This window comes from Strigops habroptila, chromosome 7 (assembly GCF_004027225.2).
Source record: "Strigops habroptila isolate Jane chromosome 7, bStrHab1.2.pri, whole genome shotgun sequence".
Lineage (NCBI taxonomy): Eukaryota > Metazoa > Chordata > Aves > Psittaciformes > Psittacidae > Strigops > Strigops habroptila.
Genome location: NC_044283.2, coordinates 69660380 through 69684862, shown reverse-complemented (window position 1 = coordinate 69684862; position 24483 = coordinate 69660380). Strand labels below are relative to the sequence as shown.

General features: G+C 43.3%; 1 protein-coding gene across 14 annotated transcripts in view; it reads left to right on the top strand.

Moving 5' to 3' along the window:
* The first annotated feature begins 1838 nt into the window (after nucleotides 1–1838).
* Nucleotides 1839–24483, top strand: part of RUFY3 (RUN and FYVE domain containing 3) — a 47664-nt gene continuing 25019 nt past the window's right edge. For 4 of the 14 annotated variants that reach the window (XR_003992299.1, XR_003992300.1, XM_030492486.1 and 1 more), the window contains exons 1-2: nucleotides 1857–2157; nucleotides 20021–20074. Coding sequence is in view for 12 of the 14 variants with exons in the window: in XM_030492486.1 (XP_030348346.1) it covers nucleotides 1857–2157; nucleotides 20021–20074 (355 nt within the window). In the remaining 2 variants the exon portion in view is untranslated. Of the gene's footprint in view, nucleotides 2158–7839; nucleotides 8732–20020; nucleotides 20075–24483 lie in introns of those variants that run through there. The other 10 variants (XM_030492491.1, XM_030492497.1, XM_030492489.1 and 7 more) reach the window with 9 other exon arrangements.

Below are 24483 nucleotides of genomic sequence, written 5' to 3'. Positions count from 1 at the left end.
ATGATGGTCAGAAAAGTAAGTGAGAAGTGGAGCAAGGTCATGGTTAATGCTGTCTTGGGTTTGGGTTTTTTTTCTCCTTCCAGTAGTGTTTCTGGAGAAGGTTCTGATACTGCCAAGTGATAGTGGATGGCACTTGTCCTCACCAGCCTGCCGCTTAGTGAGTGCTGGCTGCTCTGCTGAGAACGGCTGCTGGTGGGGTCTGCCTCAACAGCACCTAACACAGGTTAGCATTTAAACACTCAGGCAACAGCCACACCTCACCTGAGTTGCCCCGCATGGCTGTGGAGATACCTGTCCCTGCATTGTTACAGTGGTTCAAAGCAAGCAGATGGCAATTCAAGCGACAGTCCTGTGTGCGCTTAGATGTAAATGATTTGTGTTTAAAAAGCACATAGGCAGTGCATAGCAAGCTCTAAGGACAGGTGTGAGGTGCTCTGTTGTCTTTCTACACATGGCTAACGCAGTCCTTGGTGGGTGATCAGCATCCAGAGAAAGCCTGGCTTGCCTTTGGAAGCTTGGGCAGAAAAAGCACAGTGGCAGAGAGGTGGACAGTGCTTTTTCTGCATCACAACCTGAAATTCCTATTGATGCAGGGTAAGGAAAATACATTGAATAACTCATGGAAATACTCCCGCTGCTGCCTTAAATTTTGTCAAGGCTTTCCTCATTGTCTTCCATAGTATTCCATCACAGCCTGGGTGTTGTTTCTTGCTAGCACTGGAAAATTGAAATTCAAACGTTCAGCTTTGAGATTTGGAAAATGAGTTAAAGCATCTGTTAAATTAGTTGCAACAAAGCAGCAACATGTTTCAGCTTCACCTCAGGGCACTGAATGCGGGATATTCTTTAGAAACAGGCAGATTTGCGTTCTCCCTGCTTACTGACAGCACTACAGTCCACAATAACTGCCCTGCCTTAATGAAAAGACTTTATTACTGTCTTCAGAGAGATAATATCCTAAGTGAAATTCCAATCGGCATGGTCTACGTGGTAGTTGTGATAGTAAGGAATATATTTGGACCTTGTATTGTCACCTCTTGTCAGAGAATGTGAAAACGCTGTTGATGGGATCTTGCCCTTGGGAAGTTGAGGGGGAGGCAGGACGTGGTGCAATGGCTTTGCTTTGTGGGTGAGTTAAAGCATGTGTGAGTCCAACTTTCTTGTTGCTGTACGAAGGGGGTTTCTTAAGATTAAAATCTGTGTTTCGCTGTGCAGGGTCTGGTCCCATGAAGGCATCTCTACATACGGAAGGCTGCTGCTTCCTTCCTTCTGGCTTGGTGTAGAGAGACAGTGAAATACAGGTGATGAGATAGCATTTTACTTGGAACAGGGCGGGTGGTGTTTGTAGCAGGGTAGGAGGCTTATGGTAGAAGATAGTACCTAGAAGAGTAACACCTAGAAGAGGTAGGCTTGTCTTCAGCTTGTTTTTCATAAAGCGTGAGAAAGACAAATTGGCAGCAATGACAAAGGAAGTGTTACGGGTATGAGGCTGGAGGAAAAAAAACACCAAAACCTCTCAGGAGAAGGGTGGACACAAGATTCTCTCCACACCGCCTGGAGTCTGGTTATCCCGTTTTGGTCAGTCTGTGGTGATCCATCCTTCGGGGAGAGGAGGCCTGCTGCCCCGGGCCGAGAGGAGAGCTCCTCCCCGGAGCAGGGCCGGGCTCGGGCCGCTGCAGTCACGGCACCGCCGGGCGCCGGGGCCCCGGACGGCGGTAGGTGGGCGCGGGTGGGGTCCGGGTGGCTGGAGCAAGAGGGTCGCCGCGGCGGAACCAGCCGCCCCTCCCGCAGCGGGCGAGGGCGGGCGGAGGCGGGCCGCGGCCCTGCTTCCCGGCCGGGGCGGGGCCCGGGCGGCGATGGCGGAGGCGGAGCGGGCGTCGCTGGTGCCGCCGCTGGCGGAAAGTTCCCGGGACGGGGCCGGCGCGGAGCTGCCCCCCGCCATGGAGCGGCGGGACGAGCCCGGGGAGGAGGCGGCGGCGGCGGCGGTGGAACAGGAGGAGGCGGCGTCGCCTGCCTCGCCGCCGTTCTTCCTCCTCTACCCCGGCCATGGAGGCGCCGCTGCCGCCGCGCCGCCCGGTGTGTGGAGACCCCCGGCGCCCCGCGGCGGGGACCCTCTGCCCGTGCTCGTGCTGAGCTACCCGGGGCCGGCCGGAGCCCGTGAGTAGCTGCGGGGCTGCGGCTCCTCCCCGGGCGGCGGGAGCCTCCCTCGGGGCGGGGTGGTGCATGTGAGGGGGGGCCGGGAGGTGCCGCGGCAGGGCTGAGGGCCGCCGGGCGCGGCGGGGGCTCCGGCGGCGGTGCCCGTAAGGTTTTGAAGGCACCCTGTGGAATCTTCCTTTGGCTTGGGGTGTAGTTATGTGGTGGGCAACACCCGCTGGGGCATCCGCCCCGTGCTGGCATCGATGGCAAACCGAAGGCGAGGGCGTTGGTGCAGGGTACTTGGCGAGGCTGAAGTGTATTGCTGCCTGTGGGGCGTGCTGGGTGGGTGGCAAAGTTTTCTGCTTCGTAAGATTCCGTGTAATGTTCTTGTGGTGTTTTTGGGTAAGCCGGAGTACTGTGAAGTAGGTGGTGTGTTTTAAAACCAAACAAAAACTACGCGTATGGGTGCATGTAGAAGAGGTCTCCCCCTTTCAATCCATCCATCTTGAAAGTAGCCGGCAGCTGCAGCTTCTGGGCTTGGGCCAGACTGTGGGTGACCCAGCTCTTTGCCTTTGCTGTGTCTCCTCCTGCCTATGTCCCAGGTGAGCGTTCACTCACGTATTAGCTGATTATTTGGGGTGGGTATCTTTCCCTCCCTCTTCATCCGCCCGCCCCCCACTCAGCAGAGCACTAACCTGTGAGGGAAAAGTCCATTTCTGTAATGCCAGCAGCAGGTGAAATGACCCAGCTTTGCTTTGAGCTACATGAAGGGCTGCCTCTGATGGCAAACTTTTGTCTACAGTCCGAAACTCCCTCCCCAATGAGTTGTTTAAACTGACAGCTTCCTCTCAAAACCTTCATTATAACTTCACCCCCCCCAGTCAGGAAATCTTTACCCAGTGTAGTCCTGTGATGTGCATTGCGAGATACTGAGCTATTTCTGATAGATAATAAGCTTTTAAGAAAAATACGTAACCTTAGCCATCATGCTTTTACTGTTCAAACTTCGGTGTAAGAAGGTTTCTGTGTAGATGTGGCAAAACTGAGGCATTGAGGTGAGCAGCAATGGTTCATAAGGAGTTAGTGTAAAACCTCACTGGTTGAGCAACACTTTGTCCCTCGCGTTAGCCTTATTCTTCAGTGGCTGTTCATGCAAGGCTTTGTGGAAGACCCTTATAAAACAAATGTACAAGTTTCCTTGTTCGTTTCTGGCTCTGAGGTAATAGATGTCTGTGCAGTATCCTATGTCGAAGCCTCCTCAGTAGGCATCAGTGATTATGTGGTGATAGCAGTGCCTGAAAGGAGCACGGATCATGATCTCTTTGCATGGTGTATTGGACTCTGTTTCTCCTGGTGTAAACTCTGTCTGTAAATAAGTTTTTTTTCAACATGTCTCTTTTTGTTGTGGTTTTTTTTCCTGGTTCTCATGTCTGTAAGAGCATTTATCATTAGCAGCAGGAGCAATGGATTCTGCTGCAGTCTTGCTCATTCACTTGCTGCTTTGGGTTGACCTTAAAGCAGTGGGTCGAACTTCACTCAGAAGCAGACAGGATGTTGTGTGCTTAAATGCTGAGCCTAATCCTGACTACCTGTAGAGTAATGTGGCCTTGCAGGTATTATCCCTTCTTGTATCTCCTATAAATGACAGTCATTCTGTGCAGTGGTGTTACTCGTGGTCCGGCTTATGAAGACTGTCATGTCTGTGCTCTGCTGCTTCTTTTTCCAGAGTAGTACCTAAAGTGATTCTTCATGTCTGCTTCTCTTGATCCTTCAGTGCTGGAATTACTTTTTAGAGTTAAGATAAACCAACGAGTGTAAAAAAGGCTATTTTTGCAGCTTGCATGTGCATTAAAAAATCCAAGTGATATACTTAATGAATACTAGCTCCTCTCTATGTAGCTGTGAACCAAAAGCAGCAATTCAAGTGAAGGGTGTTTCCTGCTGCATCACAAGTTCCTCCCTTCAGCACCTGAAGGCTGTTATTTCCATGATTAGTAATAAAAATAATTACTCCGTATTGACATTTATGTGTTATAGTGGAGGTAGAGACCGATACACCAAAAAGTCAATACTTCAGAATGTTTTGGAGGTTTATTTAGTCTTGGGATTTTTTTTTCCTGTTACGACCCAATCATTATTGTCTCTCAAGAGGATTTACAACAGGACTGAAGGGTGCTTTAAGCTGCTTTTTAGATACAGGTGGTTCCATACAGACAGAAGGAACAAGAAGATTTACTTAAACACGCTGAGCTGCAGGAACTACAGTGAAAACACCTTGATTATGCTGTCTTTACAAACAAAACCAAACAAAAAAACCCCCTGCCAAAATAATTCCTTGCTCCCACTGAAAGCCTACCAGATACCATGATACTTCAAGTAGAGTTTTCCTTCCCCTTTTTTAATGGTATCCTCAATTAGGGGATTTACTTGAATCCTTAGATAATATCTTTGCATTTCACAGTAGGGAGACAAAAACCAGTTTGTCACTTATTCCAGGAATTAAGGAATTGCGTCACTGCTTTTCAGGTTGTTAAACTTTGTTTTGCCCACTTATGTTTTTAGCATGCAGGGTTCAAAGTGCTGCTGTTATTTGAGGTAATATATGAACCCGTGCTAGCAGAAGAGTCAGAAACAGGCTTTGCAGTGTAGATGCTTTGTTACTAATTTTATCTGTTTAGATTACATTCCACCTAAGAGATTGCCTGGAGAGAGGCTATTGGAAGAGCATGTGATTTGTGGAATAGCAGCTCTGTTGGCTTTTGAAGCAGGCACAGCCCTGATGCTGTTTCTAGTCGTCACAACCAGTGCAGCTATTGAGTTGGACAGCACGTTGATGTGGAGTTGAAGCTGAAGTGAAAGAAAGAGAGAGCAAAAGTCATGTTCATAGGTTTGCTAGAAGGAGGTTTTCACGTGTCAGGCAAGAGCATGGGCAGAAAATAGGAACATCAGAATTGTCTCCTTTAGAAATTTGGAGCTGCCTTACTAGACCAGGCTGCCAGGCTTCTGGGTCTAATAGAGCAGCCACAAACAGGTTACAAGCATTAGGAGAACTTGGAGGAATCTGCTCATGATTCATATTTGTCATAGGCTGCAATATAAAGACTTGTATTTCTTCATAGTCTGAAGTAATAGTCTCATCTGCCAGCACTGGCACTTTGCTGTACAGCTGCTTTGCTGTACACAGTGGTGGGGAAAGTTTTATCCTAATGTCTGAAGCTCAGCTTGCTGGCACTGGAGGTAAAAGTACACCCAAAGGTGCCCCTTGGAGCCCAAAAGGCTGTTTGGGAATTTGGGTTTTATTGCTTAGATGATTCTAAGTTATTCAGCTTTTGAAACTAAAAATACTTTGCAGTACAGCTGAGCTTTCAAATCCTGGTGGCTGATGGAGTGCTTTGCTCTCAGTCTTAAAATTACAACACAGTCAATTTCTAATTCTTTAATCATGAAAACATTTTTGCAAAAACTGCCTTGTTTTGTCATCTAGCCAAAGCCTCTGTCTGCTTTTGCCAAAGTGTGGCTAACATTGAAGGTTTTGTAAGACCAGCCAAAGCTGTCTGGCTTGTTTGAGATTGAGAAAGTGGTTCTTTGTGAGTAACTCCTCTTCATATATACGTACACATGGTTTTCTTTCATCTGTGGACTACCCCTTGAATCCTGATGGAGTTGCACAGTAGTTTTATCAAAGGATTTATGGAAATACAAATATTTGACACCTTTCTCTTTTTTTTTTTTAATCAGTGTTTCTAAGTATATCCATGCTACATATCATTTTTTTCTTATAGGACTAGAAGGTACAGTTTTAGAGAGGCGAAGTAGCTCTGTTTTAAGGTGGCAATTGTTCACAACCTGTTAGGTGGTGTATTGTGTCCAAAGCTTTGTTTTGAGCAAAAAATACTAATAAACTGAAATTATTTAAAGCTGGAAAATAATTTTCCAAGTACTTTAAGTATCCCTATGGAGTATTTGCAGCAGGAACATTGCGTAGAAGAGTCTGAAAATGGAACTGAGGTGGACAGGGCAGACTGGCTTCGTTTATTTCTTCATGTTAAGAAGTAAATTGTATAAAAGAAATCCAATGGAAGTTGAACAGTTACTTATTTATTTTTAACAGAGCTCTGCTGTGGTGCTGTGATTCAGCTTGCCAGCGCTGCGTTCAGTTGAAGACCTGTGTTGTGAAATGGGAACTGCTGGGTCACACCTAACGCTATTTGCATTTCTAATTGGTCCAAACCAAAAAAGAATTAAACTGTCTGAGGATTGGGTATGTTGGACAACACCTTACACAAGAACTTATGGTACTGTGTTGATTCTAAGGGGTTTATCTTGATCCTTTGCTGCTTGTTTAGACTCTTTCAAAAGGTTAGCAGGAGGGACCAGCTGTTCTCCTGTAGCCGTTTGTATATGGTGACTTCTGCTGGGTTAAGAGCAGTGAAACTTGAGGTTGTCATTGATGACAGGATGTATAAATATCACAGGAGTTAAAATGCTGTCAGCACGGTTTATAAACCCCATTCTCTCTCAGGGGGGAGGAACAATAGTAGCTGTTGTCATTCGTGAAATAACTCTCCTTTGCATCACTGTAATAACACACTGCATGGCTCTTTGTTTGCTTTAGTCTGGGGGGGAAAGAGTTGCTGAGTCAAAATGTTATGCACTGAGCAGGAAGTTTTCACTGAGAGCAACTTCTTCCTCTTGCCTGTCAGAAATGGTAGCTCTTAACCCTTTTTGCCAATGTTAGGAGGTTTTTACGTAATGGGTGCTTTTCTTCAAAAATGTGTATGCACTGGTATGCTGAACTCTCTGTCAAATGATCAGGTTTTGTATTTCACATCCTGAAGCAATAGATCTACATCCTTGTATTTCTTCAGGGAAGAGAAAGTACAGAGAATCAGGTCCAATGCATTAATCATTCATGTGTTCCTATAAATATACTGTTCTGGTGAACAATCAGTCTTGTCCAAATTTACCTGGGGGGACTAGGCATCCATTTCAGGTGGATGCTCCGTATCTGCTCTCCATAGGTATACTGGAGCCACGCAGGAATCAAGATAAACTAATTTGTTGTTGCCTGATACCACAGTTCAAGCGGGTGGTGATACCGTGTCCTGTGCCCTGGTTAAACAGTGACCTCGGGAATAAGGAGGGTGTCTGTGACCTGGGACCTCCTGTCCCTGAGAGGTGGCTTGGGGAAATGGGAGGAGATGGAGCTGGCTGGGATGGGACAGGGCAGCACAGTGCTGTCACCTATTTTTGAGTCATTGGAAGCCTGTTTATCTGCCTGCTGAGGGGCAATACTCCTTCATCAGCCTCATCTGAGCTGTACCGGTTTTCAGATGAGGTTTTGAACCACTAATATTCAGTCATGTATCTTATAGATGTTTGTGGTATTCACCCTTACTGTTCTTCTGTGTGCATGTGCCCTCCTAAAAAAGCTTAATCCTCAATCACTGAAGTGCTTGGAGCCAGGTCTTTTTTTTCCTCATTGTTTCCCTAAAAGAATAAATCCATCTGAACATTGTTTTGTGTGTGGGAAATCTTAGCTCAAAGGTACCCTTTGGGAAGGTAGCACAGCAACTAAAACACAAACTGTGACTTGCACGCTTACCGTGAAAACAAAGGTGGTGCTTTAATTGCTGTAGTGGCATCCAGGCATGCGAAAGGAATACAAATGTGGCTTTGTATTCCTCATGCTGCCAGCCTGTGCCTCTTTTGTCGTATGGAGGTGACGGATGAGGAACCTGCATGGTGCCTTATGCTTGCTCCCAAGTGGACTAGCACAGCCTGACGAGGAGAGCCTAATTGCTGTCCCTGCATCAGCATCCTGGGAATTGCTTGCCCTCCGCTCGGAGCAGCTGATCACATGAGCCTGATTTTTCAGTTCAGTTCATTAGTCAGCCATTTTGGTCACCACCCTGCTCACTGCGCACAGCCAATCCTGTCGGCACTCTGCCTTTGCTGGGAGAAAGGGACCAGCAGTGTGATTCTGGCAAACCTGGATATCCATCTCTGCATCCTTCCTTTGTTTTTGCTTGGGTAATCAGCAGAGGAAGCCATTCTTTTTCCTTGTTCTGCCTTTTTTTTTTTTTTTTTTAATATATATATTTTTTTTTACCTTGTTTTTTCCCACCTCCTGGCTTTGATGCAGCAGTCAGGTCTCCTGTGGTTGCTTAGGATCAATAGCCTCTAGCACAGCTGAAGACGACAACAGTTGGTGGCAAGGAGGGAGGAAGAGAGGAGCCCGAAGGAGCGGCGTTTTTACCTTGCTTTATATATGAAAAGGCCAGAGCAGCCTGTGCAACCCTGAGCACATCTGTCCTTTAACAGCAAGGTATTTCTCATTTTCTTCTTCGGAAAGCTTTTCTTTTCAGTCCTGATTTTTCCCCCTGTTCCCGTTGTTGTTGTACCAGCTGAGTCATCATGTCTGCTCTGACGCCTCAAAGCGACATGCCAACCCCCACCACAGACAAGATCACTCAGGCTGCCATGGAGACCATCTATCTTTGCAAATTCCGAGTGTCGATGGATGGAGAATGGCTCTGCTTGCGCGAGCTGGACGACATCTCGCTGACACCTGACCCAGAGCCTACCCACGAAGGTACGGTCCGGTTCCCTGCCTCGGGATCCCTGCACCCGTCGCATTCTTACAGACAAGGTGGGAGGGGGTGTCTCCAGGATGAGATGCTCTCGTCCTGCCTGGAGAACCTTGGACACCCTTTGACAAGTTAGAGAGCCACATTGGTGCTTTAGATTGCCCTTAGAATTTGCTGTTGTCTTTTGCAATCCCCCCCTTGGAGGCAGATTCATGCTTAATTGTTAGTATTTTTTAAGATCTGGAAAGATCAGCTTTGTAGGTCTCGGGAAGGAAGATAACCATAATGTGTGCTCAGTGATATATTTAATCATGATTTTACTCTTAAAACGGGGCTTATAGCTTTATTAGCTGCCACCTTATACAAATGGAGCACATGGGCAAAACACAGCTCTGTGTCTCCGTATGGTCAGTGGGTAGTTTTTGGAAAGCCCCAAGTGGTTACGCAGTTCGGCCCATTGTCAGGTGATGATACCATCACACATCTGCTTGCTCGCTTCTGTTGAGCGTGCTGCTGTTTATACTGGCTTGGAAGCCTGAAAAGCGTAACACATCTTGCTTGCTTCTTGAAAAGGGCTTTGTCATCTGGGTTGGTGGCGAGAACACTTTAATACCACCAAGTCATGTAAAATGAGGTTTGAAAGCTCTGTGATACTAAAAACACAAGAGGACATATATGCATTGCTCTACCAATAAAAAAGTGGGGAAGAAGGAGGTTTGGTGTATTTCTGCTGGAATTTTGTCCAGTAACCAGTGCTGTCACCAACACCGTCAGGTTCTGAGTGCCCCTCTGCTGGATGCTGAGCATCTTTGGGTCTTACAGCGAGAGGGCTCCATCTTTTTATGCCTGACCCTTTTCTAGTAACTACTGAAGTGTCACTCCACCAAGTAGTCTTGCTTGACCCATTTGATGCTGACTTGTCAAGTCAGTAATGTCTTATATTGTTGTCTTGCTGAATGAGGCAACTTAAATTGTGGTAAGGATTTGAGCTTTAAAATTAGTTCCCAGGTGATAATTTAATTTCTATTTGACAGCTGCTTTCAGTGGTGGCAGCCCTTGGCTTTGGGTTTGCTTGCCAAATTCTTAGTCACGCAGTGGGATACTAGGCAGAGGTTTCAAAAGCAGAGCCTAATGCTCCCTTGGAAGCATGTCCTGAGGTTTCAGGGGGGTGCTGTAGGCATAGGAATGCAGAACCAGAGTGATGAGCACAGGGTGAGCCAAGGATGCAGCAATTGAACTGTCTTCCCATATTCTTGTGTAGGGCACAGGCCATTTCGGACCTTGCTTGGTCTCACTCATCTGTTTTTGGACTCAAGTGTTTTGGGTCTTTGAACAGTACATTCTAGTATAGGTGGAATGATTTTTAGATATTCTCTTTACCTCTTTCATAAACAGTACCTATACTCTTTTGACTCATCACATTGTAGTCGGTAAATGACCTTCCAAGCAGCCTAGGGCTCTTCTCTTAATATAGCCTGGAAAACCTTGCAGTCACACTGTGAGTCAGTGCTTCAGATCCTTAGTTTTTGTATGTGTGTCTTTCCTCTCTGTTTGCCTTCTTGCTCTGAGCAAACTCATGGGAAAGGTAGGCTTGGCTGAATCCAGTGTCTGTAATGGAGCTTTTCTGGGTTGCCTTACTGAAATACACTGAATATGTGTCCCTGCAGTGTACAGATTGCCCTCTGGCCTGCCGAAGTAAGCAATTCTAACACTAATACTAGACTAATCTTTCCCCAAACTAGAAAAATAATTGGTTTTAAAGCTTTAGTTACAGTCACTCTCTTGCAAGTACCATAAAGGGTTAGAAATAAGCAAAGGGTTAGTATTTGCTTATTTCATTGCCCATAGTATTTAGTTCTATATCAAAAAATGAATAAAAAGAGCTGTATCATAATGACCTTTACAGAGATGTTTTTTGTACATTCATAAATTAAGGTCGCTTGTTGAGAGGCTGTAAGACTAGTTGTTTTGAGGAGGTGAGGGGTGGTTAAACCCAAGTCATGTTTTTAACAGAGGCAGAAGGTCAGGAAGAAGTGTGCGTAGTAGAAAAGCTGATACAGCTTTATCCCTAGTGTTCGAACTGGTGCTACTGCATCAGCACTGCTGCTGTGTCCTCAGTGTGTGTGTGGGACAGGCACCCAGTGCTTGTCTGAGAGAAAAATCAGGACAACTAAGAGCTGAGGCTGGTGTGTCTTGTAATATCTCCATAAAACTGATGTAAAAAGGTGGGGCTTATGAAGAAGAAGGAAAAACAAGCTCTAGACTTCTGTCAAAAGCATAACAAAAGGTTGCATTCTTTTCCCCTTACAAAGCAAGACATGTAAAAATAATATTGCAGCAGCAAATCCAACAACTTCTTGTCATCAGGGTTTGAAGTCTCCAGTTGCTGTCCCTCAGCTCTTGCTGCTTCCTCACAGTTTTCTGCCGCTGGCCTCTCTTCACTCTGTCATCTGCTATGCCCTGGCCCACAAGCATCCATCCTGCCTTCCACCTCCCTGTGCACCCATCGTGTGGTGCTTGTCTTGCATGGTAGGTGTCTGCACCCATCCTTGCATCCCAGAACTGCCCACCCATGGTGTCATAGTGAGAAGAGGAAGAACATGGATGTGGGCAGTGAGGAAATAAGAAGGGAAGACAAAGGGTCAGGAACACAACAGCGGGCAGGGTGGGGAGGGTTTAAAATGCAATGGGAAAATAAGGTGGTAGTCTTGAAAGGTTTGATGGCTGTACACTTCTGCTGGGCTGCTCTCCTGTAAGGTCCTGTGATGACTCAGTTGTTTTATGGGGGATGAGTGGTCCCAAGTGTCTCTTCTCGTGGGTCCCTGGCTTTTTCAACCGAGTTATCTTACAGCCCTTGCACCTTCAAGCTTTTCTTCATACCTTGGCTCATACAAGTGAGTTTCCACTTTGCTGTTTTTAAAGACGGGGTTTTTATCCTTGAACCTATACCAAAGGTAGGGCAAAAAAAGTAAAATATCTGAGAAAGCAGAGTTGTGATAAACAAGAAGCTTCGGCACTTCTTTTTTTTTCCTCTTTCCAATGGAAGTAGTTTGTTAATAGTGGTTAGTTTTATTATACCTCTTTTTTGATTATTTATTTAAAACAGATCACTTGGAAATGACAGTTTAAACATCCAGGAAGAGGCTAAATAAGTGATTCTAATCTGCTCTGGTTTGATATCCCTCACCAGATAAACCATATTTTAATTCCAGTGAGAGAGAGGCATCAGAAGAGAGAGGCATTAATCTTAGAATTGGGGTGTCAGGGGAGCTAGAGGCTGGGACAGGGAGGGAGTTAGTAATGTTAAGGGCAGAGTGGTAAGCAGTCTTCCTCACTGGTGTTTAAAAACAATAGGCATCCTCCTGTGGTGGTGATGTTTTCTAGTAAAAACACAAGCCCAATTCTGCTACTTTTTAAGCCAAAGGCAGCATACTTTGGGAAACGGATTCAGAACTGAGTTGGAACAGTGTAAATTCGGAGTAATTCCATTCCTGCCACAGTGTTGGTTGTTTCTGAGTGTAACTCTGAGCAAACTTAAGTTTTAGTCAAGTTAGGAGAAGCATGTACCATTAGTAGCGTTACTGAGTTTCTGGCTGCTGTATGTATTCGATATAGCATCTAACATGGATGCTAAATTTAACAATAAAAGCTTGTTATTGTTACACAGTTTGCCTTTCCAGCTGTTTGGAACAATTGTGTGTGTATGAAACGAAGATGATTTTGCTACATACTGTAAATCTGCTTGGTTTAGAGAAATGATTTCATTTTTTTAAGCAGTGGTTCTTCATTAGGTAATCAGAACTTCATTGTGCTCTGCAGGCACCACAAAATGAAATGTCACACGAGTGGCTATCGAGCTCTTGTTTGTGTGCAAGATATAATGATCATTGAGGCATCTTTAGGGACCAGGGTGTGAAAAACATCTTGATTGTTTTTCTGTTGCACGTTCAAGAGTGCATGTGTGTATGGGATTGGACCCTAATCTCAATTTCGGGAGAAGCTATGAAATGCAAAAAGGCCTTACGCAGTTTTACTGAATGTTAATTTCTACTTGGAATAATTAGGAGAGCTTCACATCAGAGCAATGGAAGTTTTAATCCTCATGGGATCAGCTTGTAATTGAGAACAGAAGGAATACACATGATAACTCTGTGGTCTGAATTTACTTGCAGCTGCCAGGAATTACAGAATTGCCCCTATTGTATTTTTTTTAAATCCTGTTCTATTTGCACTAAAAAGGAAAAATTATCTTTTCTATATTACAATTTTTGGTAGCTAAGGTCAGTTTGGTTTTTTTTCTGCTTTTTTGACCATGACTTTAAAAGTTTTGGTTTCAGACACGTGCTTGTGTAAAATGCCCTGAGTAGAAGTTGTACAGCTATTCCAAAAAAGCAAATGCTCTTTTCAGTGCTCAGATACCTCTTGCCCATTGATCTGCTGCACTGTTTACTAAATCATCCTTCAGATTCTACCTTTTTTGTCTTTGTTCTTTCCCCATCACAAAAGTGCTCTTAAAATACATATGGTGGCAGAAACCCCTGAACAGGTCAAAAGGAGCTGAGGGCCAGATTTAATAGAACAAATACGAAGTCAACAATATGCAGGATAAATGAAACACAACGTGTTAATGGTCATAAATCTTTTGAATAGCAGTTAGGTTCTGTAACTCAGACAGCACGTACTGGAAAGTAATATGATAAAGATGATCATCCCCCCAGGGATGGAGGAGATGTCCTTCTTACTGTATTTGCACCGAATCCCATCATGAGCTGGGCAGAAAGGAAGGCGTCCAAGAGGAGATGGACACTTGACCCTGAACCAAAGGAGAGGGAAGGTTCAGTTTTCAAACGCTCATTGTAAGGACAATGAGCACAATGTGCCAGCCCTCCAGCTGATCTGAAGCAATTTAGAGGAAAAGAGATTGAGTGCCTAATTCGGGTTTTTGCTTTACATTTTAAACTTCTGTAAATATTTTCATGGCTGTCATTGAGAAATTATAATAATGAGCTTTTTTCTTTGCTCTTTTAAGCTTGTTTAGTCTAAATTAAGTCAGATCTGGGAAATGTGGGGCAGATTTATTTCCCTCGGAGATAATGAATCAGAAGTGTTGCAGAGAAACCTCTTGGGTGTCAACAAAGATGGGAAGTGAAAGATGGGGAGGAAAGGGGGGAGAAGGGGAAGGATTTTGTTTTTCTTTTCCTTGTTCAAACTATCAACTGCCAAAATAAAATGAGAAATTTCCCTTAACAGTTACTCAGGTGTTTCCCTCTGGAAAGAGGCTAGTTGTGGAAAAACATTCCATGTAACTCTGTGCACTTGCAACAGATGGAAATGCCTGATGGTACACGTGGAGACAGGAACAAAGCTTAGGGTGGGATTACACCATTAGTGTATGTGCTGTACACTTGCTATTTTCTTGTCATATACATGTAATGGAGAGTGGGGTTGGAATTCCCGAGTCCTTTAGGGTTTTTTTCTTTCTGTCTTCTCCCAGTGTGCAGACCTACCACTGCTACTTCTTTTGGCACAGCACAAGCCTGAACTTACATCAAGATGTCCATGCACAGGAAAAATGGTCATGTCAGTTTGTTACCCTGATGCTGCCAAGTGAGGAGCAGTGTGCATGAAAACAGCAGTGATGACAGCGGCCATTAAAAAAGAACAACCATAATCTTCTAACAATTTCACTCTAAAAATATTGCAGTCAGTTGTCACAATTTATAATGAAAGCACAAGCTGTATAATGTGAGGTGGCGCAGTTCTGGGAGCTGGATGCTGGATAAGGATGCATTAACTGAGAGAACAAAGAAGGTGGGCGCAGGACAGCAGCGAGGGGATCATGGCTGTGCTGGTGTGGTCAGAGGAAATAGGTAAAATGAACTATTACCTGCAGGTATATATTACTTGCTGATACTACGGCAAGGTCAGGAGCATTGGTGAAGGACAGCTATAGATGACAGAGGAGAGAGGAAGCTGCCCAAGGCAGCAGCAGTATCAAAGCCCGCTTTTTCTCCATTTTGTTCTCCTGCTCTGCACACATAGCCAAAGTTTGGAGATGGGGTTTTTATGCAGCAAGTTGTTAAAAATGCGTTTTTTTTGTAAGCTACTTTGTAAGTTCTGAACAGATTGTTCCTGGCTTTCTAGGCTGCAGGCTGGCTGGTCACCTTCCCGGTTTTTGGATAGCAAGGTGTTTGAACATGACACCGAAACTCTCTTTTGCTGGTCCCTCGTCATTGCTGACACTTCATGATCCACCTGATTTTCAAATCTGATCTGCAAAATGTCATTTCATACCTCTGATATTAACAGCACCTTTGAACAACCTGCTCTAGTGGAAGGTGTCCCTGCCCGTGGCAGGGGGTTGGAACTGGATGAGCTTTAAGGTCCCTTCCAACCCAAACCATTCTAGGATTCTATGATTCTTTCTTGACCACTCAATTATTTTTTATTAAATGTATTATTTATAATTCCTAAGGCAACAAATACAAGTTAATGCATATAATATAGTCTGACTATATAATAAATAAATATAGTAATCTGACTATAAGTTTCTGTTTCATGATAGAAGTAGTATTTGTCCATATAGTGAAGGAGAATGTGCTAGCCTTAAAGGAAAAAAAACCCCATGTGAATCCAATTTGTCATGCATATCCAATATTTCCCAGAAAGCTCTTCCAACTTTCCCTTGTGTTGTGGCCCCGAAAAGAACAGCCAGTGGTTAGACCAGCAGACTGCAAGTTAAAATCAGACAAATTATCCTATAATGAACCTTCTAAAGAGCACATGTCAGCATTCCTTCCATTAGCATCCTTCTCTGGAATACTTTTTCCTATGTAGGGCATAATGAGGCATAACTGACACTGAAACTACCTGGTTATACTGATGACTGTTGTAAAATTTCATTTACAGTTCAACTTGAAAGTGCCTTTGAGCGTACATGGGACTTGCGGCTGGCACTCTGGTTCAGGCACAGCAGTGAGGCATGGTGGAGTGGTCTTGTCTCTCCTTTCTGCATGAAAGAGTGCTTTGAATATTAGGGCTTAGATAAAAGAAAGATGTTGAGTAAAAAAGGGGGATTGGGATAAAGCAACCCTTGAAGTATTTCTGTTTGCGGTTTGGTTGGGTTCACTCAGCTGTAACCTGATTCCTGCATTTAGTGTTCAGTCCTAACTTGTCTGCACTTGTGCAGGTCTTATTTTAAACTTGTTGGTTGTTTTTCCTTCTTTCCTCAGACCTTACTTCAGTCATGGCCAACGACTAGGCAGGAGCACAGTGGATTTTAACACTAGTGTGTTGGTAAAGTGCACTCCAGTTGTCTTTCATGCTATTGGTGTTCAGCTGCTGGCATGTTCAGTATTTATCTTAACTGTTGTTGTGGGCAAGCTTAAAAATCACCCCTTTCCTTATCAGTAAGCAGAACATGGGGACCCTGGTCTTGCTGCAATTCTATTTGTTTATAACCCTTCAACAGAGTTCATGTTTTCTATAAGGTTAGTACAAAAACGTAACAGCTTTGAGTCAAGCCTTTCATAGCAGCCACAGCAGCATGACTGACATTTCCCCGTGGCTTGATACTTCCTGTATCAAGCTCAGCTTTTACTTCCCTAGACTGGTGCTGGTTGTTTTTTAGGTCATTTTAGTTCTCAGCTTCTCCTGATGCATTTGTTAAGAACTTCTGTACTTAAAAAAAACCAAAAAACCAAATCCTGACCTATTTAGTCTGTCTTTGGAGGAACTTGATTATCACATGATGCTTGGAAACTATAGAAAGGATGTGTGGATTTATTGCTTTGTTCTGAATATATATATATAGCTATATAAGTAGTTTGGAGCATTCCATCCTCCTAGTTGTACTCACAAGGTATTTACTAATAAAAGTAAAGAGGATGTGGACAAAAAATGGATGGCCTGGAAGCCGGGTGTGTTGGGAGCTCAGCTTTTGTATGTTGCATGTTTTCTCAGCACTGTGTAGTAAGTAGTGTGGCAACTCACTACTTAACAGTAGTTGCCTACCAGTGCTTACCAGTGTTGCCTGTGGACTTGGAACTTCTGCACAGCCATGCTGGGGGTTGTCAGGAGGGACAGGAGCAGATCAGGATGGGAGCTGGAGCGGTACAGTGGTAGGTTGGAATATTCATAAAGGTTTCTACTACCCAACTATTTTAGGCTAATAACTTCAATCTTAAATAATGAAGCACTCCTTCTGTTTAATAACAGCATGAAATAATTTTATGCTGGTACATTCTCCGAGGGTTTATTTTTAAAAGCTTTTATTTGCATGGGAAAGCATATCCGCTGGCAATATCCCTACTCCTGTACGAGTTGTTCCAGATTGCAATGTAACTGTTAGCTATTGCGTGTGAGAAATATGTGAGAAATACTACAGCAAAAATGAAGATATGAGCAAATTCAGGAAGATAAAGTTAGGACAGGGAGGTTTTGTTTGTTTCCTTTGACATTGGCTTTGAAAGACAGTGTGGCTGCTATGCCAGTTAAAATAATGTGTGGGATTTTCATGGTTAATATGTTAGTGATCACAAGTACTCCAGTTCCTTTGGAAAGAACTTCCTTGTGTATTTATTCCAGTGGGATATTCAGTTCCATAATACTAACCTTCCTGGGAGTTGAGTTGGAATGAGGTAATCGTTTTATGAATTTGTGGTCATCCTGTTTTCTAAACTTGGTATGCATCAGTTAGAGACTTGGGTGTTTGTCCATAATAAACAAAAGTGTTGAGGTTGTCTTAGGTGTAGCATCACAGGGAGCATGGAAACTATCAAGTTTGCAGGTCTTTGTGATTTATTGGTTATTTATTTGTGTGTATGTGAAGGCTTTTATCCTGCTGTTTGGTGGGAATTCCAGACAAGTGGAGAAAACTGCAGTGTGAGAGAAGAAATGAAATGTATGCAAATGCCAATTAGATGCATAAAGAAATGTATGAAAATATGAAACTAAGTGATAATTAAATGTGTGCTTTTGCCTCTAAATCTATACAAATCTCATAGTGTCTTTATGCCAGTATGAATTCACGCAGTTTTTGCAACCATTTCTCACTGGAAAAAAGGATTATTGCCTGTAGGGATGTAATAGAAGAAAATATTTGCGACTGCTGGACGTTTGTCTGTAACCTTTCCATGAATTACTTGCTAAGAGTTAAAATAAATAAATAAATAAATATGCCTGAATCCTTTCCCCTGAAGTGGGTAGCAATTGTCCAGGCAGAGCCAGCCACAGTCCTGTGAGGCTTTTTGCTGCTTTCTGTGAAATGTAGCCCAAATGCTGAGTGAGGTGGAGCAGGGGACGGCAGGGGCTGTGCTGGCCTGGCACAGCTCAGCGATGGCCCCTGCTGATTTAAAAAACAAACCAACCGTGTGATGCGAAAGCAAAACCTGTTCTACTGTGTGTAAATCTCCTCCCTCGCTGTTGTTAACATGTCATAGTCTGTCGCAGGTCTTGGGTGTTTTGGGGATATGGAGCTGAGCAAAGAAAGGCTTCGGGGAGTAGAGAGCTTAAATAATTGGAGGGTACATGGTGCACGTAGGAAGGAGTTTGAAGTGACAATAGCAAATATTAGCTTGTTCATGTAATGTTGCTACAGAAAGCATTTGCTACAAATACTGAACTTCTCAATCACAGTAACATCTGCATTTTAAGTCCTACCAAAAAAAAGGGAAAGGGGTGGAAGTGATTTATGAGGGAGGGAGACCAATTTGTAGCACTGCAAGGTAAGTATGGTCCAGGGAAGAGCTGCACTTAGCTACAAGTCTCCTGAACCTTCAGGAAGCTGTACCATCTTTTTAAGACCAAGAGCCATAAGCTGACAGAAGGGAGATTCAGGTTAGACATTAGGAAGAATTTCTTCCCTGTGAGGGTGCTGAGGCGCTGGCACAGGGTGCCCAGAGAAGCTGTGGCTGCCCCATCCCTGGCAGTGTTCAAGGCCAGGTTGGAGCTTGGGGCTTGGGGCTTGGAGCTTGGGGCTTGGAGCAACCTGCTCTAGTGGAAGGTGTCCCTGCCCGTGGCAGGGGGTTGGAACTGGATGAGCTTTAACGTCCCTTCCAACCCAAACTATTATATCCTTTTATGAAGTGTAGCACGTGGGGGAAGCTGCTGGTGGTGGGAAGCATTACCAGGGATTTGTTCTTGCAATAGCAGGGAATTTCTCAGGTGAAGCTCCTAGTGGTTCCTAGCAAGCAGAGGGAGGTTAACCCGAATGTGCTTGCTGTCCTTGCCCACCAAAATGAGAAATCCCTGCTGAAGCAAAAGCTGTCCTCGTGTTTAGAGTTTATGGGTTTTTTTTCTTTAAATGCAGAGACTGTGGCTGTGCTGTTTGGGCACTGCTGGCTCCGACAGCAGGAGGAGGCAGGCAGTAGCTTTTCTGTGGGAGGAGGAGGTCCCAGTACCATGTGTACTTTGTTCAGGACTTTGGCACTGTTGGGCTGTGAAAGGACATTCAACTGATTGCGAATGAGCGCTGGGGAGAGCGGGCACGTAAGTGGGGAGCTGGAAATCCCGTGGGGTTCAGGCCCTCCAGGGCCTCATCTGGCTTAATTTTCTGGGTTGGAAAACAGGGAATTAGTGGGCATGCTGAAAGAAGTTTCCCTTGTCCTGCCTGCTCCTTTGCCAGGACACCTTCCTCAGGCCTGTCAGCGTCTGCAGGCTCCTGCCATGGAGATAGAGGTGTTTCCTGACCTAGGCCTTGCTAATCATCATCATGAAGACAACACAAAACCTGGGACCCAAGTCCAGGCTCAGCTGGATCGTCTCAGCAGGAGTTTTCATTTGGGGTGACAGTCAGACTTAAAGCTCTGTTCAATCTTCTTTTACAATGTCCTCAGTATGTCCTTTTCCCAAAACGTGGTTGCTTTTCATGTGTGGCTGTATTTCCCTGTTGGGGGGTTCTTTTGGGGCTGGGTGGGAGGAAATTGAAGCAAATGCTGACATTGCACAAATGTAACAACTTTGGTGCTTTGATCTTGCAAACAAAATAATGCTTTTCTTGCTTCTCTTCTTAGGATGTGCTTTACAAAAACGTTGCTTGTCTTAATGCAGAAAGAAACAAACCTATAAAAGCTTTACTGAAGCCTACCTTAATCTGACTCTCAAATGCCTTGCTGTATTGTTTTGTGCAGACTAAAACCCTTTTGACTTGCAAACCTCTTGCCACCATAAGTCTTGTATTATGCAAATCTCCCTTTCAGTTATCCTTTTTTTGTACCTTGATTTTGAATCTTTCCTTTAGATCATGGCTTGCATGACATTTTCTTTCTTTTCCTTTCTTTTGGCTGTTTGCAAAGACTCTTGGGAGGATTTGACAGATGTGGTGGAGCAATTGCGTGATGATACTGAAGGTGCGTGCCACGCCAAAGTCTTTCAGCTATTATTTCCACTAATGATTGGCTTTTGCCTTGTGATTTTGAGCCGGAGTGCAGCATACAGTTTGCCAGTGCCAATGGCTGGGGCTTTCTGAACGTGCTTGTCTGGTTGAACCAGGTTCCCAGCCAGAACGTGCTGTACTAGTTGCACTCTGTGTGGATGGTTGGTTTCTGCTGTTAGAGTATTGAACAAAATGCCTTTGATCGCTCAAGTCTATGCATTGCTCTTGAAATTGTTTCAATTTACATTTAAAATGGATATTGTGAAGGCTTTTCTTATTTTTATCAGCCCTTTCATGGGTTCCATGTGATCAATTTTGACTTCTAAATTCTTACCGATCTCTCTTTTGAAAATATGTGCATATACTATTGCTTAAAAATATGTTTCAAAAATGTCGGGGTATTGTGACTTCAAGTAGAGATAGAAAAAGTGGATCAACAGGGGGCTAGTTTACTTATATCAAATGCTTTCTAAGGCAATGATTTTTCTGAGCCTGATATAAACACAACTTAAAAGGTTGCAGCAATATATAGAAGCTAAATTGTAAAAAGATATTTCAGAAATCACCCCAAAGCTTTAGATTTTCTGAAATATTTCTGTTGATCAACTCTAGACTTTGCAACAGTGACTCTAAAACTTGGCATTGCAAATTTTGATTAAAATTTGTCAAGTACTCAATGAGATTATTTTTTGATAGTGCTTCTTGTTGCATAAAAATGGTGAAAAAAACCTCTATTTCATGAAATAGTTGAATCTCCAATTCAGAATTCACTCAAGTAAATTTATAATCTGATGACGAAATAAAACTATTCATGCCTGGGATGGAAGTGTTCGCAGCACAAAAGGCTAATACACCTTTGGGAGGCAAAGGATTTACTCCTTTTGTGGCTGGGAAGTTTAAGTGCTCATCACTAGGAAGAACACAGATGAGGGTGTAGAAGGATGGTTAGGGTATTTGTCTATACAGGCCGAATGATTTAAAATGGCAATCTCAAATTAGAAGCTAAAGATAGGGTTCTTGATGTCTAGAAGATTTATGAGCGGAAGTGCTGTTAATTTCACACTGATAATCCTAAAGGAGTAAAGTGAGCCGTTGCATTTCAGCTCTTTTTGCCAATTTGTGCATGGAGTGTTTTCAGAGGTGTTGTGGATTGCAGATCCCGTGGTGGCACTCTTCTTACCAGTGTTTTACAGTGGGTTTTTTGATCTAATTCTCACTGGTAGGATGATAACCAAAAGCTGCGTTTGTTTCTTTATAGCACAGCTAAGCACTTTAAACATGAGACATGGAAAAGCCAAATAGTGAAATGGAGTGGGTTTATGTTATGGGTTCAGGGTTATAAATAGAGGGTAAAGTATGAGCAACACCATGAAGGATACATCTGGCTTAAAATATGTAGTTGTGATTACTACTAGAATAGTAACTGATAGTTAAGAAAAGTAATGCAGCTAGGTTTGGGACTTAAGAAAAACCTTCCTGCGAACATCATTTTAAGTGTTTTTCTGGCAGAAGAAAAAAGCAAAATCAACCATGACAAAGCAAAATTTATTTCTATTTGGAAACTTGGATGGTTTAGATCTTTTTTCAAGAGGGCGTGTTGTGCACAAAAATTAGTTTTGATTCATTAACTGCATCTTTGCCTGATCATCTTCTGTGAATGGTGCCTTTCTTAACTGTTGTGCCTAGTTAAATGCCTGGGCTTCTGCCTGGTGGCCTTGTAAACACAGCAGGCTTCTCAACAGCCATGGAGATGTTCTTTCCTGGCACAACAGCTAATTCACAGCAGCTCCAGCTCACGGCACCTCCAAGGCAGTCTTTATGGAAAAAAAAAGGGGGGGAGGGTTTGAGACTTTTTTCTTTTTCCATAAGTCATTGTGCAGATGTTTTGTATTTATTTTGCCGGGGTGGGATACATTTGAAATGTGTGTCTTGGCTGTTTACGCTTCTATCTTTGTTTTCCATGACCATTCTGGTTTTTTGAAATCCTTACATGCTGGCATGTGTGGGAAACTGTCCTCCTTGGTGATTGGGCAGAGACTGGTGAATGCCTGATACAGACTGGGATTTCCCCCTCAAAAGTCAATATTAAGGGCATAATAGCAAGGACAAATGAGGCAGTGGTGAGGCCCTGGCACAGGTTGCCCAGAGCAGCTGTGGCTGCCCCATTGCTTGCAATGTTCAAGGCTGGGTTGGACGGTTGAAAGGTGTCCCTACCCATGGCAAGGGGTTGGAACTGGATGAGCTTCAAGGTCCCTTCCAACACAAACTGTTCTATGATACCCTTCTATGAAAATGCTCCTTCTCTTAAGGAAATCAAATTTCATTTTGGTAAGGTGATCTTAGTCCCACTGCTTTCCTCTTTATTGTCAGTCCCTCAGAGCAGACAGGTTGAATTTTGAATATAGAAGCAAAAAATTTATAGACTTAAACATATTTGTGAGAAACAGACATGCTTCTGCTTTTCACTTGTCATGTCATTTTTATTTTTATCTCCCTTTAAGAGAATGTTTGCATGACACACAGAACATGCATCACCCCATGCTTGAGGTGGTACTTAGGGGCTTCCATGGCTGGAAGGCAGACGAGGCATTTGAATCTGAGGGAATGCCAGGAAATAGAAGCAGCTTAAAAAATATATAATGATGTTGAACTCCAGGTTAAATTATGACAGTCCTTAATTTATCTAGGGATTTGCTTTCCACATTTATTTGAAATTGTACATGTGTTCATGATTTTGTAGTCTGAGCAGCTGGAACTAATGTCTTTGCTGATGTGAATTGGCTTAACTGAAACTCAGTGCACTGTAGATAGTGGCCTGGTTTGTTTTGAAAGCAGGTCTTAGCCCATTAACATATCTCAGTTAATCTGAAAACAGTATGAACTGCTTGCAGGATGTCATTTCTCTTTCATGGATAGAAGCAGCCTTTCTAAATTTCAGGTGGCTTTGTGTTCCTGATTGAGGTTAGATTCAGTACATGGAGCATCTTGATCAAATACTAATGAAGTGGCATTACTTTGAGCAGATTTGTTCACATGTACACTGTTTCTTGACTTTCTGCATTTGATCAAAGTTTTAGTTTTAGTCTAGTTTCTTAATTCTTTTAGAGTAATTTCATGATAAATTTTTGTTAGCAGGTAAGAAGTACTTAGACCACAGTTGCAGCTTAACCCTTTGAGATCTGGTTTTGCATTGACTTTTTCCTTGACTTTTGGGTTCCTAGGTATTTTAGAAACCTGAGACTTGAGTGTTTTAAGGAAATAGATGAGCTAACTGGTTTACCCTGTCATCTTAGTGGGATGCAAGTCCAGTTCAGTCACGACCACTTATATCCCATGTGGTTAGAAAATATTTCTGTTCTGTAGAAGCTACAATATCTAAATAGCAAAGTGTCTTGAGAATTTAAGATTCTCAAAGCCAAACCACATTGACAGGCAAAGTTTAAGGGCCAAGATTTTACTTTTTAATGTTTTTCAATATTGCATGTACAGTAAAACACAGGCAGAGGTTTTGCAGTTGGAGGCAGCAAGAGATAGTCGGGGAAGATCCTGACACGAACAGAGATTCTCAATTGCACATCAGGGTCAGACTTCTCAAAGCAAAAAGTGTCTGGTTGAGTTAAAGCTATTTGGGTAGTGTTATTGTGTAGAAGTCATCTTTGCTTGCTGTTTTAAAGCTGTATATGTTGCAGCGCATATAGTGGTATAAATTACTTAGTATTTAATTTTTGGAATAAATCTTTGTGATTTTATCTTGTTTCATACTATATAAAAGTTATTTGGTTTGCAAGATGACAATCCTGGATAAGCTGCATATGCAGAGCGCCATCGTTCACAACGGACTAATGAAGTAGAAATCTTTAATTAGTGAATGTGATGATTCTTTAGACTGTGATTGCACATTTTAGTCTTAAATGAAAACGTAGCCATATGTTTTATTAAGGTAGTGATATGCAACGGTCACAGACCTCTCGGACTCATGGAAAACCATGTGCCTTACCTTAAAAAGCATGCCTTTGACCTCAGCATAGGTCTGTGTGAGGCAACAGCTCTCCATACTCTTAGGAAATGCGTATGGTTTCCTGTGAGTATGTAACGGAGTAGGACACTGATCCTGGGCAGTATCCTTGGACTCTGCCATAATGCAGATTAGCTAATAACTAGAGCCAAAGCAATATTTCTAAACAAGCAAAGCAGAATTTTGTGATAATATTTGTCTGCAGTAGAGGCAAATGCCACAGTTATGTTCATATACTCTTAAAGGACAGCTGTGATAGATGCTGTTGGAGGTGGTCATCATTAGTTTTATCCAGAAGTACACAGAAGACTTTTAATTGCATGTACAAAAAGTAGTTTTTGCAAATACTACATCTGACTTGTTTTTCC